At 43.0% G+C, this 20,599-nt stretch overlaps 2 protein-coding genes across 5 annotated transcripts in view; one reads left to right on the forward strand and one right to left on the reverse strand.

Annotated features, from left to right (window-relative positions):
• The window catches only part of rusc2 (RUN and SH3 domain containing 2), a 46,083-nt gene that overhangs the window by 14,016 nt on the left and 11,468 nt on the right, over positions 1–20,599 (reverse strand). For all 4 annotated transcript variants that reach the window (XM_056418803.1, XM_056418802.1, XM_056418801.1 and 1 more), the window contains exon 2: positions 13,088–13,340. The gene's annotated coding sequence lies outside the window, so the exon portion shown is untranslated. The remainder of the gene's footprint in view (positions 1–13,087; positions 13,341–20,599) is intronic.
• Positions 16,124–20,281, forward strand: LOC130196074 (adhesive plaque matrix protein-like). The gene is made up of 3 exons (XM_056417935.1): positions 16,124–16,169; positions 16,335–18,869; positions 20,091–20,281. Exons 1-3 carry the CDS (start codon positions 16,124–16,126, stop codon positions 20,279–20,281), a joined length of 2,772 nt encoding a protein of 923 aa, XP_056273910.1.

Genomic DNA, 20,599 nt, shown 5'->3' on the forward strand with positions numbered 1-20,599 from the left:
CGGGGCGCTAGATGTTACGATGTGTCTGGCATTTCCACAAGAGTATAACGTAGAAAACGTGGTTATTTATTCCGTTGCGGATGGCGAAAAATATTTTTCCACGGAGAAAGGCAACGGAGATAAGCCACGCCCCCTCACCGACACGTATGACGCGTTTAACCCACAAATAGTCGGCTGAGTAAACTCTTCTCTTCAGTTCTGTTTGTGACGGGTTCATCCACATGCTGACCAGTGGATCTCCAGGACCTTTCCAGGACTTTAAACCAAATTTCCATGATTAAACATCTTGTGAAAACTCTGTGCAGTGTTTCTCTGGAGGAAAAATCAATAGAAACAATGAAATGACCCAATGATCAGGGACACTGGGCTACATCAAACAGCTTTTGGACTAGCTAAGCGTTTGGCCGGATCGGTCGACCTCAACCAGATTTATTTATTTCCTGCTGTCCTTTGGCGACAAAACGGCTGAACCGAAAGTCACCGGCTCACTGCGGACCATTACGATGGATTAACGGGGGAACCGTTGAAGGAAGCCGAACCCCGGCTTCGCGGCACGAAACCAAACTTCCGCCGATAACTCGGGACTGGACTACAGACTGGCGCTTAAAAAGAGATCCAGCATCCGAGCGGTTCCAAACCTCGCTCTCACTCCCAGGAGCCTGAAATCAAGCGTCCACAGCTTGAGCGGCATGTAGGCGTTCAGCTAATCTCGAAGAATCCAGCGGTTTGAGATGATCTTAAAACATATAGAAGGGCCTCCGTAATGCCAGGTGACCTATTGCTCATCAATAATAGAAAAAAATAAAAACAACCCCAGGTTTCTCTTCGGCACTGTAGCCAGGCTGACAGAGTCCTGACTCTGTGGGCCGAGCATTCCTATAAACCTTAGTGGTAATGACTTTATGAACTTCTTTAATGAAAGATTTTAACTATTAGGGACAAGATTAATAATCTCTTGCCTTATAACCAGTGCCAATCTGTCCTCAAGTGGAATGGCCTTGGAAACCGCTGTATGCCCTGGTGTATATTTGGAGGATTTTCTCCTATCAACGTGACCAATTATTTTCAGCGGTTTCTACTTGAACCGTCTACCTGTCTCTTGGACCCCATCCCGGCGAGGCTGCTTAAAGCGTTTTGCCTTTAATTGGCGGCTCTCTATTAGATATTATCAATGTGTCTCTGCTAACAGGCCCCACCGTGCCACTCCTTCAAATTGGCTGTTATTAAACCTCTCCTGAAGAAGCCCACTCTGGATCCAAATTGGCTAACTACAGACCCGATCTCTAACCTCCCTTCCTCTCCAAGATCCTTGAGAAAGTGGTGTAAAATCAGTTTAATGAGCTTTCTACATCATAATAGTTTATTTGAGAAATTTCAATCAGGATTTAGAAACACCACAGCACCGAGGCGGCACTGGTGAAAATTACAAATGACCTCTTAGTGGCAGCCAGATAAAGGACTCCTCTCTGTCCTGGTCTTGTTAGACCTTAGTGCTGCGATACGACACCATTGACCATGACATCCTGTTACAGAAACTGGAGCAGTGGAGTTGGCATTTCAGGCACGGCACTAATTTGGTTTAATCCTATTTATCAGATCGATCTCAGTTTGTGTATTTGTAGCGATGGCGCCTCGATATTCACCAGCGTTGATTAATCACGGAGTTCCTGAGTTCTGTGCTTGGACCAATTTTATTTACCTTATACATGCTTCCTTTGGGCAATATTGTCAGGAAACCTCCATAAACTTTCATTGTTATGCAGATGACACTCAACTATATTGTCGATAAAACCAGAGGAAGCCTTAACTGTAAAATTCAAGCATGTCTTAAAAAGACATAAAACATGGATGACCTGCAACTGTGATGTTAAACTCAGACAAAACCAGTAATTTTAAACCCGGCCCTGAGCACCTCAGAATCCAATTATCTGGTGATGTGGATTCTGTGAGCGGCATTGCCCTGGCATCCAACACCACATAAAGAATGCCAGCGTTATCTTTAGTCGGGACTTGTGCGCGCTAACTCCACGATAAAGCAAATCTCAAGGACTGCGTGCCATCGTAATATTTCAAAAAAATCAGGCATCTTGTCTCAAAAGATGCAGAAAAAGAGGTGGTTCACGCGTTCGTTGCCCGAGACTGGATTGCGCTCCTTATTGAGCTGCTCAATAAATCTTAGGTCCCTCAGTTCAGTCCAGAATGCTGCAGCTCGTGTTCTCCCACTAAAACTGAAGAGATCACATCACTCCTGCTAGCTGCTCTGCTGGCTCCCAGTAAAATCAGAATCACTTTTAAAATTCTTCTCTTAACCTACAAAGCCTTGATTGGTGATATACATCATATCTTAAGGAAAGCATCGTACCATATTGCCCAGGAAATAAGCTCACTAAATGCTGAGACTACTTGTAGTTCCTAGAGTCTTAAAAGTAGAATGGGAGCCAGAGCCTTTGGTTATCAAGCTCCTCTTTTGGAACCAGCTTCCAATTTCAGTCCGGGAGGCAGACACAGTCCTGGATTTAAGAGGCAGACTTTCAAGACCTTCCTCACGACCCAGAGCTTATAGTTAGGGCTGAATCAGGTTTGCCCTGGTCCAGCCAGTAATGCTGCCTGGGCTTGCAGCTGCCGGGGGCGTTTTGGGATGCACTGAGTACCTATCCTCTTTTCTCTCCTTAAGGATGAATTTTCATCTCAATCACACGTTACTGCTCTCTACTTTCTCCCGGAGATCGCACTTTTGACTTTCGTCTCATGGGTCGCCGGACCCTATGAGGTGGCATAAATCTATCTGCCTGATGGATCGTCTGGGTGCGTCAAATTCCTGCTCATGGCTACGCCACTGTCCTGTTGAGACTCCGCCTCCCCTCTCCCCACCGCCATCTGCCTGATGGATCGGTAGAGTCTCCAATAAATGGAATATACCTACTATGAACTTCCTTTACCTCTGTCCTTATTCATTGAATGTATTTTAACTCTAAATCTGTCCTTCTGTACACATTACATCTGTTGCATCTGTCCATCCTAGGAAAGGGATCCTCCTCTGTTGCTCACCTCAGGTTTCTTCCTTTTCCCCCCTGAAGGGTTATTTGGGAGTTTTTCCTAGTCCGATGTGAGGTTTTAGGGCAGGGATGTCTATGTCTTTGGTGTAAAACACTCCAGACAAATTTGTTGTGAGGTGGGCTATACAAATAAACTGAATTGAATTGAATTGAATTGATGCGCTCCGAGCACGCCGGTGTGATCCGATCGTTCAGCGGCTCGTTAACGTGAGCGTGGCGCCCTCATGGTCGATCCTCGAAGTAGGCGCTCCATATCCCGTTACCTTCTTCCTGGGTCAAAGGTCAGGGAACAGCGACCAGGTCTTCGTATGGCTGAGACTGGAAGGTCGACTCAGTTGATTCAGCGGTTCTTTCCAAAGTGCTGCGTCCAACATCAGAACACGGCGGACCAGACCGACGGCGAGCCGTTGGTCGGATCCTACAACATCGATCGCTTCCGGGGATTCTGGGGGTTGAGTGCTACGATGCTGCCAGCTTAATGGCACCACACAAGGGTGCAGAAGGGTGCTGTATCTTCCTTCCTTCTGTAAGCATTCACACCAAAAGTTGGGAATTTACAAGTAAGTAGATCCCATAACCAAAAAAAGTCAGCAGGGTTTTCGATGAGCGTGAATTTTCTTTTATATATATATATATATATATTTTTCTGTGTATTATTATTAAAAGTGTTGTTCCTAAGCTGTTGAAACTCTGGCTGACAATCAAACACTTTCTTCAATTTTTGAATAAGTGTTAGCTGATATCATTTTTTTTTGCATTTCAAAGCCTCCATTGTGTTTTCTAATTAAGCTTTGAACATGGAGGACTCAAAATAGCTTAAGTATAAATAAATAAATAAATAAATGCATGAATAAATATAGGAATAAATAAATAAATGTTTAAAATAAATGTATAAATAAATAAATGCTTAAATAAATGTAAATAAATAAATAAATATATGCATCGTACAATAAATACAGAATAAATATAAGTCTATAAATCAACAGGACATCATTAATAACCCTTGTATTTGCCTTTGGGTCATTTATTTGATTCAATCTGTTCACCTCCTGTTACCTTTATATTTACTAACATATTTTACCCTTTGGGTTCAATTTAGCCTTAGCAATTAAAACCTCCAGAAAATTATTAGAATTAATATTGTTTTCAAGTTTAAGTGTGAGGCACTTTATGTTTAATTTTGTTATTTCTGAAAGAACTGGAAAATTAAACATTGAATAGGGTCAAATTAATCCTAAAAGCCCAGGAGGTGTAATAATGATTCAGGTCAAAAATGACCTAAGGCAACTTACAAGGTTAAATAAATATATATTTAAATAGAAGAATGAACGCCAACAGACTTTCTTTTATTATCTGGTATGAAATTAAAATAAATTATTAAGTACCCAAATATTCCAGACATCTGGCTGCCTGTTGCTTTTGATTACCCATCATGCATTTGATGATGATAAAGATGATGATATGATTCGGCACCGTCATATTTCATGTATCCTCTCGGTTCAGAGTCTCTATTTTATCTCTCGTCTCCTGCACCGGTGGTACCGTGTGTGTGTTTGTGTGTTTGTGTGTGTTAGCTCGAGCCGCTAACCGAATGAAAAGAGCTTTTGATTGTCGCACACATTCAGCGTCAAATGAAGCCTGACGTAAAAGAATGTGGGAGCGAAAAAAAAGGAAAAAGAAATGGGGAGGGACTCTGACACTGAACCACCTCGAACGACATCACTGCCTGCTATTATTTATTTTCTAACATCTAAAAGACAAGTGTGTGAAAAATTATAATCTGGAGGAAAAATCAATAAAGAAACAATGAGGAAATGACCCAATGATCAGGGACACTGAGCCACATCCGACAGCTTTTTGGACTCGCTAAACGTTGTCGGATCGGTCGGCCTCAGCCAGATTTATTTATTTCCTGCTGTCCTTTGACGACAAAACATTTAGACCAGAAAGTCACCGGCTCACCGGACCCATTACGATGGATTAACGGGGAACCGTTGAAGGCTTGAACCCCAACTTCATGGCCTGAAACCAAACTTCACGCCGATAACTCAGGACTGGACTACAAACTGACGCCCAAAAAGAGATCCAGCATCCGAACGGTTCCAAACCTCAACTCTCCTCCCAGGAGCCTTGAAGCGCTCCGAGCACGCCGGTGTGATCCGATCGTTCAGCGGCTCGTTGACGCGGCGAAACGTGACGCCTCATCGATCCTCGAAGAGAGAGAGAGCGCTCCCATATCCCGTTGCCTTCTTCACAGGTCAAAAGGTCAGGGACAGCGACAGGTCTTCGTAGCTGAAGCTGGAAGGTCGACTCAGTTGATTCAAAGCGGTTCTTTCCAAAGTGCTGCGTCAACATCAGAACACGGACCAGACCGACGGCGAGCCGTTAGTGGATCTACAACATCGATCGCTTTCGAGGTTCTGGGGGTTGAGTGCACCGATGCTGCCGCTTAATGGCACCACACAAGGTGCAGAGGGTGCTGTATCTTCTTCTTCTTTTAGCTGCATTCACACCAAAAGCGTTGCGAATTTTCAGCGTAAGTAGATCCCATAAGCAAAGTCAACGGGTTTCGATAGACGTGAATTTTCTTTTATATATATATATATATTTTTTTCTTATTATTATTATTAAAGTGTTATTTCTAAACTGTTGACTCACAAACGGCAAATAAACACTTTCTTCAATTTTGAATAAGTGTTAGCTGATATCATTTTTTTTTACATTCAAAGCCTCCATTGTGTTTTTTTCTAATTAAGCTTTGAACTATGGAGGACTCAAAATGACTTAAGTATAAATAAATAAATAAATAAATGCATGAATAAATATAGGAATAAATAAATAAATGTTTAAATAAATGTATAAATAAATAAATGCTTAAATAAATGTATAAATAAATAAATAAATGTATAAATAAATACAAGAATGAATAAATATAAGTTATAAATCAACAGGACATCATTAACCCTTGTGTTGCCTTTGGGTCATTTTGACCCGATTCAATGTTTCACCCTCCTGTTACCTTTATATTTACTAACATATTTTACCCTTTGGGTTCAATTTGACGCCAGCAATTAAAACCTCCAGAAAATTATTAGAATTAATATTGTTTTCCAAGTTTAAGTGTGAGGCACTTTATGTTTGTTTGTTGACTACCGAAAGAACACCGACATTAAACATTGAATGGGGTCAAATTAATCCTAAAGCGGGGGGAGGGTGTAATATTGATTCGGGTCAAAATGACCCTAAGGCAACACAAGGGTTAAATAAATATATTTCTACATTTCTGTATTTCTTCATTTATTTATTTCTCTTTTTTTGTGTCCACACGTATTTCTTCATTCATTTATGTGTGACATTTACGTGTCCGTATATTCAAATGAGCTGGGCGGTCCGAACCTCTGTCTAAAGCATGATTGGTCACAGGAGTGTGATGCACCTGGTGTGTTATGCTCTACTACTTCTGCCTGGCACATGATGCTGAAGTTGGCTCGCTCAGCTAACCGTTAGCAGAAGTTAGCCTAGACAGCTTTTTGACTTCAGCCGTTTATCAATTCCAAGTACACTGAGTACAGACTCGTGTTTTCTTGGAGTCTGGTCTTGTGAGTCTGGTCTTGTGAGTCTGGTCTTGGGAGTCCTGACTCTCGAGGACGCAGGACGGTCTTTCTGGTCTTGTGACGTCACCACATCAACTGTTCTTGCTCATGAATTTACTCCAATTATTCACTGTAAAATACTTTACAGTGGAGTAGAATGTGTTGCGGTGTTCACTGTTGTTTGGCGTAGGCTACGAATAAACGGTAATAACTATACAACGTCTCGTAGCTTTCCTGACCCAGGGTCGCTACAATATGAAGTTATGAATCTTAACCCTCAGTCAAATTGACGTAACCTTATCTTTTAGTAAATAATAAACTCGTTATGCTCTTTAGATCCTCCAAAACCTAATTATATCTCATGTTTAGCCGCTACGGAGACATCAGAGCCAGCGGAGCATTTCAAAAAGTCCTGCCGAGATCAGGCTGCTCTCGGCGGCCACAGAGCGCCCGGAGCTCAAAGGTCCCGCGAGCAGGACCTCAAATCTCCGTCGCATATCCTTATTAGGCTGAATCTCAAAAAACCGACCACAGATCTGATGCTTAAACTACTAACTTCTCGGCTGAAAACATCCTTAAATTACATTCCGTGACTCAACAACAGTAGTATTTAGAATGTACAGACAAGAATGCATCATAAACGCTGTTCGTCTACAGGACCAAGTGCTAGGGATCGATTGCTTCTGTCTTGCTCCCTGACTTGACCAATCCTGTTCAACAATGAGGTTCGGACCGCCCAGCTCATTTGAATATACGGACACGTAAATGTCACACTTAAATAAATGAAGAAATACGTGTGGACTAGGGTTGGGTACCGAAACCCGGTGCCAATATGGTACCGGTTCCAATACAACCGGTATTACCCGGACCGAAACGCAACGTACATTTCGGTGCTTCTTTCCGGTGCCTGAGCGGATTGAAATTGAAAAAAACTATTGTTGTGAACTTCTCAGGTGACTCCGCCCTGTCAGCAGGTTACGAGCCTCTCATATTTAAGTTTGACAGCGGAGGCTGCGCCGTGTGTGACGGCGTGAACCCGTGTCGAGCACACCAGCGTCAGGCTGGACGCGACGGGGAGACCGTCACCGGTCCCCCTGAACACGTGGAGACCGATGATGACGAGCAGCCTCAACTCAGATTAGTACCGTAACGTTGATTGCAAGTCTTGCATTCATAAAAGTAGGCCAAGAAATAATAAATTAGCCATTATAACCATGCTTAAGCTAGCTCGTAGCTAGCGCTAGCTACGAGCGTGACAGTCTGCTATCAGATGTGTTGATGTCCAGCGGTCCCGGCTGTATACCCGGTGTTACCGGGAATATAATGACGGAGGAATAAAGACCGTGGGGCAGCACTTTGTTTCAGTGTAACTCTCGCTGTCAGAAGCAAAACTTTATTTGTCACGTGTCATCTTCAGTCCCTCTGATTGGTTGTTCTCTTTGCCCATCAAAACAGTGACAGGATTAACCCTATAAAGTCTGCACATGACGATACATATCACATCATATAATGGAGAACATATATTGTGTATGTTAACAGTCTGATATCCGTTGTTTGTCAGTGCTCCATGATAACGGCTTCTACAGGGAATATGGCCGAAGAGGTTTTTAATGTCCTCATTGTGCGTTTAAAAAAAAAAAGTATCGGTTCAGGCACCGGTATCGTTTTAAAAGTACCGGTTTAGCACCGGTATCGGAAAAAACCCAAACGATACCCATCCCTAGTGTGGACACATAAATAGAGATATAAATAAATGAAGATATACAGAAATTTAGAAATATTTATTTAATGATGTCCTGTTGAGTTATAACTTATATTTATTAATTTCTGTATTAATTTCTGTATTTATACATTTATTCTTGTATTAATTTCTGTATTTATACATTTATTTATTTATTCCTGTATTTATTTATACATTTATTTAAGCATTTATTTATTCTTGTATTTATTCATGCATTTATTTAATTATTTATTTATACTTAAGTCATTTTAAGTCCTCCATATTTAACGTCTGAACGTCACCCGGAAAGTAAATGTGATGTAATATATGGGGACGTTCATTTTTGTAATTTTTTTTAAAGAAATGTTTTGTTGGAAATTTGTATTGGAGTCACATAAGCTGCTATTCCACAAATAGTACGAATTAAACCTCTTCTCTTGTGTTGCGGTATTAAAAGTAAGTAACTTATCCAAATCTTTAGCTTGAGTTGCAACGATTCAATTAACTAAAAAATATAAATATATATATAAATAAATGACTTGATTCCAGCTTCTTAAATGTCAATATTTTCGTTGTGCTTTTCTCCTCTACGACCATTATATGAATATCTTTGAGTTGTGGACATGTGAGGACGTAATCTTGGTCATCTTTTACGATTTTAGAGACCAAGAAAAAACCCTGTATGGATTAATAAATAATCAGAATATTAGGATAATAGGATGAATTGGTGTAATGTCACACTGCTGCACATCGTGGTTTAAACTTCTGAAGAAACATCACGAGGCAAATATCATCTTTCTAAAGCTGCAGCTCTCTTCTTCCAGCCTTAATGCATCTCCCTCTCCCTCTCTGCTGACTCCTGTTCTTCTCACTTCTCACTCTTCTCCTCTTTCTCTGGCCCATTTCCAAAAGCACCTCTCACTCTCCTCCTCACAGCCCTCTTTCGATCCATCATCCCTCCCTCCCTCCCTCCCCCCTTCACTAAATCCCTCTCAGCCTCTCTTCCATCCACCACTGTGTGCACTGCAGTCTCTCCAGAGTCCATTTCTGCCTCTCTAATCGTCTACCTTCCTCCCTCCTTGCATCTCCATCCACTCTCTCTCTCCCCCCTCCCCACCATGCTGCTGCACACACAAATATGTCCACCCAAGACAGACTGCAGCTGGTCGCAGACAGATAGAGAGAGAGACAGAGAGGGAGACAGAGACCGAGACAAAGGGAGAGAGAGAGGAACAGAGACAGACAGAGAGATAGAGACAGAGAGAGAGAGAGAGTCATTAGAAGAATGCCTTGCTCAATATCAACTGAACGTTGTGTACACAGGAAGCGGACAGGGGAGTGTTGACCCGACAACCCACAGATGGTTTCCGGTGGGCATTCTGGATGTTTCCCATCTTATAAGTCATTGTGTATCAGCTCGTCAATAATATCATGATAATCGATCGTTAAACTTCTGCTCAACGTCTCCAATTCCTCATTCTGATGCAGCACATTGTGTGGCACCATACAATAACAAATAGTAAATAATTGAAATAATACATATCTGTAATTTGGGATTTAACTACAAACACTAGTGGTGGCTCTGATCCACGTGGCCCGCGGACACGGCAATGCATAGAATAGTGATTTTAATAAACGGTGTGTGTGTGTGTCTACGTGTGTGTGTGTGTGTGACTCAGAAGTCCCATAATAGGGCAGCTCTTACATTCACCATGCACATATTTTCCTTTCAGCCACACACATTATGGTCTGACATAATATTTAAGTAAACTAAACAAGTCAAAGTAGAAAAGCCACGCAGTCGAATACTCAGCCTGCAAAATGCATTTTAAATATGAAAAGTGGTAGTATAGTGGTGATGGTTTCATTAGGACGGCGTTAGAGTGAAACTAAGAAGAGAGCAACTGAAGTTTAATCTATGAAGCTGAATCAAAGAACAAGTACTTGTTATGTAGAGTTGGACTACAGTATGTATTAGTAGTTTTTACTTATTATGTTTATGTAAAAAAAGAAAAAGAAGTATGAAATAACTCAAATGGAAAATGCATCAAGTGTGTACTTAAATCCAGTACTTGACTAAATCTACCTTATTATCTTTAACGCCGCAGTAATCAAAAAAGGACTTGACCGCCTTTCCAGGAAACAGAAAGGGACCCCGGGTGGGTCCCCTGAGGGACTCCGAGAACCTCAACGATACCTTCACAAAGTAAAATGCTTCGGGGAAACCCAAAGCTGTGTACAATGTAGTTGAACCAGCAACATGGTGGTCACAGACTCTCTTTGATGTCATAAACTGACATTAAGATAAATTCCCCCCAACACACACACACTTATCTATATTCATGATGATTCATCATAATAGTTTAACCTGCAAATAAATCATATTTAATGGAACATAATTCAGACTTTAGGAAGACTAGACTTTACTCCATTAATTGCATCGGTGGGAATAAGATGGTCCAAGCTCCAAGTTACACGAGTTGTGTTTTTTTGTTGGAAATACCGCAATAATAATAGTTTAGAAAAGAAAAAAAAGGTTTAGATAACTTTAAGTTTCCCTCAAGCATTTAACTCGTCTCTCTTGCAAACGTCTCTTTACACAACTTTTCTGTCACGGAAAGTATTGTTAAAGTTCTCGGAGTCCCTCAGGGAACCCACTCGGGGTCCCTTTCTGTTTCCAGTCGAAGTCCTTTTTTTGATAACTGCAGCGTTAAAAATAATAAAAGGTACATTCAGTAAAGTACTGGATTCAAGTACACCTTTGATGCACTTTCCATTTGTGTCTTTTTTTTACGTAAACATAATAAGTTGGCCTGCCTTAAAAATGTATATAAAAATAATAAAATCGAAAGGTAATGCTTCAACATTGGAGAACCTTCAACAAGAGCCAAGCAAAGCATTTAGTTACTGATATCAGAGAGTGTTGAAACTCTCTATTCGGGGAAGCTCAATAACAATAGGAGCTGCACGATATCTGCAGACAGTGTTTTTTTACATAATGCATTCAGAGAGACACATTCTAAGATCAGGAAGAGCAGCTGAACACTGAGAACGGGCACGCAGTCTCCGCCCGACACGCTGAATAAGCATTTTTAAAAACATGTGTTGCTGCAACGTCGAGGCTTTAGACTTGCTGACAGGTCCCTTGTCATTTGGTTGCCGGATCCAGATGTGATCTCATTAGAAGAACAAGATTTCTGTAAATTACTTTCACCATGAATAGAGTTACTTCCTGTCAATCGACAGCTCTACGTCATTTCTCAAACAGAAAACACACTGAAAATGTGTTCAATTTGTTATATAGTTAAAATGTAAACTACCAAACAGTTTATTCTAGTACATAAAAAAAAAAAAAGTGATCTTCATCACTGACGGGTTTATGGATATATTTAATATTAGCCTTATTTACTGGTTTATGTGTTGAATACATAGAGGTGTTGAATAAATAACTTGCAGTGATCTGATAATTATGTAAAAGATACAATATAAATATCAGGAAACAACCAAGTCCCTATTAACACTGAATAAAAGAACGTGATGGTTTATTTTATTTCATATAAATGAACTAAAGAACAAAAGTTGACTAATGCTGTAGGGATGACACGAGGGTAATATTCCATGAAATGCACCTCACAACACCAACCTGCAGATCAGAATTACAACAGGAAACACTACTAGTCTGTCTTCAGAATAAAAGCCTGGGATTGTGCACTCGGAATAAATGTACAATCATTTAAAAATAGTAAAATCAACTAAATCTGTAGTTAATACATGTCTACAAAAAAAGAAATTCCACAAACTGAAACAGAAATTTGTAATAATGAATAAGAACATATTTTAAAATATGTAATTCTTTTAATAAACAATAAATTTGCAATAGCATTCTATTGATGATGAATAACTCGTTTTCTAATGCCTTGTTTATTATTAGCATCTCACTCTTTGTACGTATATATTGTTGTTTTGTTTTCTACATAAAACAACCCTGATGTTTTAAGATGCCAATGTCACTTTAAATGTTTGCCTTTTTACATGCTTTACCTCTCGCTTTTGTAAATGTCTTGTTAGATAATCCTTAATATGTCCAAACTATACACTTTTTTAATTTACTGCTTCATTATTTGTGTATTTATATTGTCGCCTTTTCCTCCTCCACCCTGATTCCAAGTGTTTCCAAAACCGCACCGAGCTTTTATTCTGGTAAGCGGAAGCGGAAGTCGCTTCCGCTTCATCCGGACAAATTTAACAGTCGAGAGGGCGCAGGCCGCTCGCGCGCTAACAACGTCAACACCAGCACACATTATCACAAACGAATTAAAAGATTGAAATTAATGTTACTGACTAATTATTATTATTATTATTATTTTCATCCCTTTTTACCACGCGTGGGAAAATAAGGACGAAACACCACGTTGAGGTGTTTTAACCGTTACCTTTCCGCTGCTGCGCAGCCTTTTGTGCCACTGCGTTAAAATAATAATAAAATAAAATAAATAAAGCGAACCCGTAACGCCACGAAACCACATAGCGTGTTATTTTTAAGACGTTTAACAGACGTTTTTGTTTAAAGACGATGTAAAAATTAGGAGCGGGGGGGAAGTGAGAGGCGTCGTCTTCCCCCGGCTTGTTTTTCTCAGCCTCCGCGATGCTAGTTACCCCCCTTCCTCCCTCCATACGACCACATAACCCATTAAAATCTACCCGTAACGACACCTCACCTTGACACGTAGCCGGTCGGCGTCGACACGGAGTTTGCGTGGCCTTAGGTGCACCGGGCCGGTGGAGCTGCTAGTCTCGGGGATACAATTGTCTCCTCCGGTGAAGGACTGCGGGGCAGAACAGCGGCGGTGCGTCGCGGGGAGATGGGATGGGTTGGGCCGGCGCGGCGGCGCGTCATCCTGAGGTCACAGCTCGGTCCCAGACTGGATCATCTAATCCCGGGAGGGACGGTGGAGCCTGTCCGGTTAAAACCTGTCCAGTTAACACATGTCCAGTTAACACAACAGTGGGGACACAAAAAATGTCCATACAAACACCTATATATTTATTATGTTATATTATATTATGTTACATTGTATTATATTATAACTTATTATATTACATTAATATATTATATTACATTATATTATGGAACATTATATATCGTTTTATATGACATAATTATATTATATTACATTACATCAAATATTATATTAAATTATACATTACTTTATATTACATTACATAATATTACGTTACATTATATTATATATCTTTTTATATGACATTATATTATATCACATAATTACATTATTTTACATTCCATCATATATTATATTAAATTCAATTATACATTACATATTATATAAAATAATATTATGTTACATTATATATCTTTTTATATGACATATCACATAATTATATTATAGTACATCTTATATTCAATTAAGTTATACATTACTTTATAGTATATAACATAATATTATGTTCCATTTTGTTACATTCTATATATTTTTATATGACATTATATTACATCATTATATTACATTACATACTATTACGTTACATTACACTACATTATACATATTTTTATATGACATTATATGACAACATTATATTATATTACATTACATCATATCATATATTAAAATATATTTTATAATAATATTTTATAATATTATATTAGAGAATGCCAGGGTCTACCTGGAATAACATGATTACATAAAAAAAATGCAGCTGTTTTTGATAGTCATCACATTGCCAGATGGACACATTTAGACGCTATTTTATTAATCTTGAATCTAAACTGACTCCAGTCATTGTTCAGAGATGAGAACAAATACTACAGAATACGTCATTTAGAATCTGTTGTTGTTGAAATCACAGGTGAATACGTATTGAATCTTGCAGTAACATTGATAAGACCTGTAATGTGTCAAGCGTTCTGATTAGTAGTATTCAGATATTTATCTTTTGACCTCTGTATAAACTGAGCTCCACCTGCTGGTCATCTGATGTTACTGCATTTAACCAAAGACACGATTTTCAACCTAAACTCTTATTCCGATAAATTACTACTTGTAGTGGACCTGTGTCCCAAGATAACTCCGCCCCTAAAGGACACTATGCTTTATGGTCTGTGTGACTCTAAATGACCATAATGTTCTAAATGATGACATCATGCTGTATAGAAGAAGACTTGAAACTAAAGATTGAGACATAAACTCATGTTTACAATGTTTACTGAGGGAATACATCAAGAGAGTCATTATATAGACTTCTATACAACCAGAGGAGTTTCCCCCTGGTAGTCAGGAGAGAGAATGCAGCTTTAAAACATTAAGCATATACTTCTAAACAACCAGAGGAGTCACCCCCTGGTGGTCAGCAGAGACAATGCAGCTTTAACACATTAAGCATATACTTCTATACAACAAGATGAGTTACCCCCTGATGGTCATGAGAGAGAATGCAGCTTTAACACATTAAACATATACTTCTATACAACCAGAGGAGTCGCCCCCTGGCGGTCAGTAGAGAGAATGCATGTTTCATATATCTGCTGCACAAAGGATTGTACCTGTACCGAAATTTTTTACCAGATGTAGTGGAACATACTGATATTTTTGGCATTTGACCCACTAAAAAGTATTTTTGAAATTTCCCCACTGTGGCATGAATAAAGGAATATCATATCATATCATTTTTTCTGGCACACTAAATAATATCTATAGGTATTGGAAAGTTTGTTTCTCTGTTGATTTGAAATGATTCTTCTTCTTTGTTTTTTTTATGGCAGCCGGCATCTGTTATGTTGCATTGCTGTTCATAACTATTTATAGAAATCTACAAGTTCTTAAATTGCTTTGAGCTGGAACCCTAAACTGAGGGCGAAACCATTCTTACATAATGTGTCACCTTTCACCTGCAAAAAGTCTTTATCAGGGTAGGACATTGTTTCGGCCACTAGATGGCACCATCTGACATGGAGATGAAGTCTGCCTTAAAGCTGAGCAGCCAAAAGTTATTATGAAAATATGTTTGGGTTTATTGTATGTGCCGACGTATACTTGAAGAACCGGGTCAAATACCCGTCTTCTACAGAGATAACGTGATATGGGTAATGTCTACTGTATCCGTCATTTTTTTTAAACTGCCATGTAATCCACTGCAGAGGAGGTGGGAACTGCTTGGACCCAGGCAGCCTCATATCAGATTGTAATAAATACTTACTTTAGAAATACAACTATATTTGATATACACAATTACAGTAACAATCATGGCTGTTTGCTATTCTGTCATAATGATCTTAACAGTCAAATGTGTCTAGTAATGCACTTTACTAAAGAAAGACGATAAACAAGTTATTTTAAAACAATTTAATCAACCCAAACAACAAGTCTGGAGATTGTGTGTCTTTCGCAGAACTGATTCTATTTTAAATGAAGCACACCTGTGTATCACAATGAACCCAGCCTCATTGGGCCCACCTGTTCTCAATTAAGCCCGTTAGGAACATAGAGCTGTGATTGGCTGTCAAAACAAGTTAAATAATTGCTTTGCTGGTTTCCTGTCATCGAGCCACTGAAAAAAGAAGACACGTTTGGTCGTGTCGGGTCAGCGGAAGTCATATAGGGGCAGTGCTGTTTGCATTTGATCGTATCTCTGGCTCAAGCCATGGGACTTTTTCTACGGTAACTTTATAGTGGTTCTCTCTGTGATCAACTATGATTTTAGGGTGTTGTTTATGAATGGCTTTCTTTTGTAGTGTGGTGATGCTATGGCTGCTGCTTATTGGAGAGCTTCACACCAGCATTGAATGTAAGGGCGACTGTTACAATTTCCCTCCTGATGCAAAGTCTTTGCATTTATACGTTTTGAGAAGTGCTCTTGCAACATGTTGCATTCACGGACCTTGTGGTTGTAAAACAGTTTCTTGGTTTAAAAAAGGTGATGAATAGTTGACCTTGAGTGCTTTACCAACAGCTTCCTATCAAGGCTCTCGACCTATAATTTTGGATCTGAGCTTCCAGTCCCAAGGTCTCAACTACCAAGATCCCATCTCTGACTACTCGTCTCAGTCAAAGCTCCTGGGCTACCAGTCCCAGGGTCTGAACTTCCAACACCAGTCCCCGGGCTACCCGCCCCAGCCCCCACAGCCCCAGTTCCTGGGCTACCAGCCCCAGTTCCCAGGCTATCCGCCCCCGCAGCCCCAGTTCCCGGGCTACCCGCCCCCGCAGCCCCAGTTCCCGGGCTACCCGCCCCCGCAGCCCCAGTTCCCGGGCTACCCGCCCCCGCAGCCCCAGTTTCCGGGCTACCTGCCCCAATTCAGAGGCTACCCGTCCAAGCCCCAGCCCCCGGAGCCCCAGTTCCAGGCTTACCCGGCCAAGCCCCAGCCTCTGTTCCGGGGTTACCCGTCCAAGCCCCAGCCCCAGTTCCGGGGCTACCCCTCCAAGCCCCAGCCCCTGCAAACTCAGTTCCGGGGTTACCCGCCCAAGACCCCGCAGACCCATTTCCAGGGTTACCCGTCCAAACCCCAGCCCCAGTTTGGGGGCTATCCGCCCCAGACCCCGCAGCCCAAGTTCCGAGGCTACCCGTCAAAGCCCCAGCCCCAGGTCTCGAGGACCGAGTTCCCTGGCTACCCGTCAAAGCCCCAGCCCTTACCCAAGCCCCAGGTCCTCCAGACAGAGTTCCCTGGCTACCCGCCCCAGCCCCTACCCAATCCCCAGCAGCCCCAGTACCCTGGCTACTCGTCCATGGCCAATCCCCACCCCCAGCTCCCGCACACCCAGTTCCCTCGCTACCCGCCCCAGATCACACAGCCCCAGCTCCCTGGCTACCTCTCCAAGCCCCAGGTCCTGGTCCCGCAGACCAAGTTACCTGGCTACCCATTCATACCCCAGGTCCCGGTCCTGCAGACCAAGTTCCCTTACTACCCGTCCATGCCCAAGGTCCCGGTCCCGCAGACCAAGTTCCCTAACTACCTGTCCATACCCCAGGTCCCGGTCCCGCAGACCAAGTTCCCTGGCTACTCATCCAGGTCCAAGGTCCCGCAGACCAAGTTCCCTGTCTACCCATCCATTCCCCAGGTCCCGCAGACCAAGTTCCCTGACTACCCATCCATTCCCCAGGTATTGGTCCCGCAGACCAAGCTCCCTGACTACCCATCCATGCCCCAGGTCCCGGTCCCGCAGACCAAGTTCCCTGGGTACCCATCCAAGTCCCAGGTCCCGGTCCCGCAGACCAAGTTCCCTGACTACTCATCCAGGTCCCCGGTCCCGCAGACTAAGTTCCCTGGCTACTCGTCCATTCCCCAGGTCCCGGTCCCACAGACCAAGTTCCCTGACTACCCATCCATGCCCCAGGTCCCGCAGACCAAGTTCCCTGGCTACCCATCCAGGTCACAGGTCCCGGGCCCGCAGACCAAGTTCCCTGGCAACCCATCCATTCCCCAGGTCCCGGTCACACAGACCAAGTTCCCTGACTACCCATCCATGCCCCAGGTCCCGCAGACCAAGTTCCCTGGCTATCCATCCAGGTCCCAGGTCCCGGTCCCGCAGACCAAGTTCCCTGGCTACCCATCCAGGTCCCAGGTCCCAGTCCCGCAGACCAAGTTCCCTGGCTACCCATCCAGGTCCCAGGTCCTGGGCCCGCAGACCAAGTTCCCTGGCTACCCATCCATTCCCCAGGTCCCGGTGCCACAGACCAAGTTCCCTGGCTACCCATCCATTCCCCAGGTCCCAGTGCCACAGACCAAGTTCCCTGGCTATCCATCCAGGTCCCAGGTCCCGGTCCCGCAGACCAAGTTCCCTGGCTACCCATCCAGGTCCCAGGTCCCAGTCCCGCAGACCAAGTTCCCTGGCTACCCATCCAGGTCCCAGGTCCTGGGCCCGCAGACCAAGTTCCCTGGCTACCCATCCATTCCCCAGGTCCCAGTGCCACAGACCAAGTTCCCTGACTACCTGTCCATGTCCCAGGTCCCGCAGACCAAGTTCCCTGAATACCTGTCCAAGTTCCCTGAATACCTGTCCAACCCTCAAGTCCCGGTTCCGCAGCCCCAGTTCCCTGGCTACCCGTCCCGGCCCCAGGTCCCGCAGCCCCAGGTCTCCCAGCGCCCTAGGTACCCGCCACAGGTCCCACAGGCCCAGTTCCCTGGCTATCCACCCCAGCCCCAGGTTCCGCAGCTCCAGTTCCCTGGCTATCCGCCCCAGGTCCCGCAGCCCCAGTTCCCTGGCTACCCGCCCCAGCCCCAGGTCCCGCAGCCCCAGTTCCGTGGCTACCCACCCCAGCCAAAGGTCCCGCCGCCCCAGGTTCCGCAACCCCAGTTCCCTGGCTACCAGCCCCAGGTCCCGCAGCTCCAGTTCCCTGGCTACCCATTCAAGATGCCGGGCTACCCATCCAAGCCCCAGCTCTATGTGCCGCAGCTCCAGATTCCAGACTACACTCTCAAGCCTGATGTCAATCTTGTCTCTGATCATCTTGCAAATACCAAAGCCACACCCAGCAAGGGGGTTCAACAGGGTGGGTTTCCATATCTGTAAAATGTCCTTTCTGAGCTGATGTTTTGTTCTTGTAACTTTCCCTCTACATTTTTTAATTTTAGAAGTGTGGCCCAAAGTAAACTCTAAAAGTAAAGGAAAATTTGGCTACGACTGAGGGGGGTAAGTATTTATTGTAAAGGGATAATGGCCCACCTATCTGCCCTTTCATCATGCTAAATGACACTTACTACAAATGTTGTCATTTCAGATAACACATTGGGTGTTTCATCTAATGGGCCTCGACTTGAAGCTCGTACCATGATGGTGCTTCATTTTTAAAATAAAATCCAATAACATTTGCTTTGAAATCGATTTTATTTACGAGAGGAAAGGGATGCTTTGAGCCAAACTGTCAGGTCTTGGCAGCTTTTGGGTCATTTCAAAACTATAAACTCAAAAGGGGTTTCTTTTCTAAACCGTAGACAACATAGTATGGAGCAGTTTGAGTGTCTCCAAAATAGTGACATCACTTCAGACAATTTCACGCCATTACGGTCCTCGGTGAGTAAACACAAGGCTTTACTTTGGCTTTGTAAAGAAATACAATGTGTCTAAGTGACTGTTTACTGTAAAGACATTTAGTTTTTTTAAACGAATGCAGACTATACTGACTGAACCCTGAAGGGTTCTACTGGCTTGACGGCGTCACAGGAAGCTCTGTTTTTAAAGATGTTTGAGTGGCACAAACTGCTAATAACCAATTTAGGCAAAGTTCATTGACGTTTAGTTAATGTCAGCCTCAACCACGTGATGGCCACTCATCTCCAGGTGCTGCCTTTTAATGACACTGGTAAGCTTTTCATTTGTGCAGTGAAATAAAAAGGGAATGTTTCAAGTGATGAGGGTACCTGAATCAGTTTTTACTTGGAGCTGCATTTAATTTTTTGCAGCTGCTATCGGTGACGCATACGAAACTTAAAACCGCATGAAGTTGTTGTCAAAATATGGTAAAAGAGCCTAAAAGCTCTTCGGAATTTTCTGTAGGCCTGCATTAACATCGCTTAATACATTGCTGTAGGTTTTCCTGCCCTTCATAATTGTGTCTGGCACTAAAATATATAAATGTGTGCTCATGGGTTACGCTGTGAATATAAAAGAAAATATCTGTATGTCTTTTTTTTCTTCTTTTTCATAAGTGACAATCATGTTTTTAGAGTTCATTATGCACCACAATAAATGACAAATGTGTTCTTGTGCGCAGTCACTCGCATCAAAAGAGCCGCCCCGCTGTACCGGATTTCAGCCAGTAGTTCATCGGTGTCTGCCGGAGACGAGCCGTCCCTCAAACCCCTCGGATCTGCTGGATTGTCCACCTTCCGTGGTTACCCGTCCAAGCACTATCCCCGGCAGCCCCAGTTCTGGGGTTACCCGTCCAAGTCCCAGACCCCATAGCCCTACTTCCGGGGCGACCCTTCCAAGCCCCAGGTCCCGCAGGCTGAGTTCCCCGGGTACCCGTCGAAGCCCCAGGTCCTGCAACCCCAGTACCCAGGCTACCCGTCCAAGCCCCAGACCCAGGTCCTGCAAAACAAGTTCCCTGGCTACCCGTTCATGCCGCAGGTCCTGGTCCCACAGACAAAGTTCCCTAGCTACCCATTCATGCCCCAGGTCCCGGTCCCGCAGACTCAGTTCCCTGGCTACCCATCCAAGCCCCAGACCCAGATCCCTGGCTACCCATCCAAGATGCCGGGTTACCCATCTAAGTCTCAGCCC

Source organism: Pseudoliparis swirei, chromosome 7 (assembly GCF_029220125.1).
Source record: "Pseudoliparis swirei isolate HS2019 ecotype Mariana Trench chromosome 7, NWPU_hadal_v1, whole genome shotgun sequence".
In the NCBI taxonomy this organism is placed as follows: domain Eukaryota; kingdom Metazoa; phylum Chordata; class Actinopteri; order Perciformes; family Liparidae; genus Pseudoliparis; species Pseudoliparis swirei.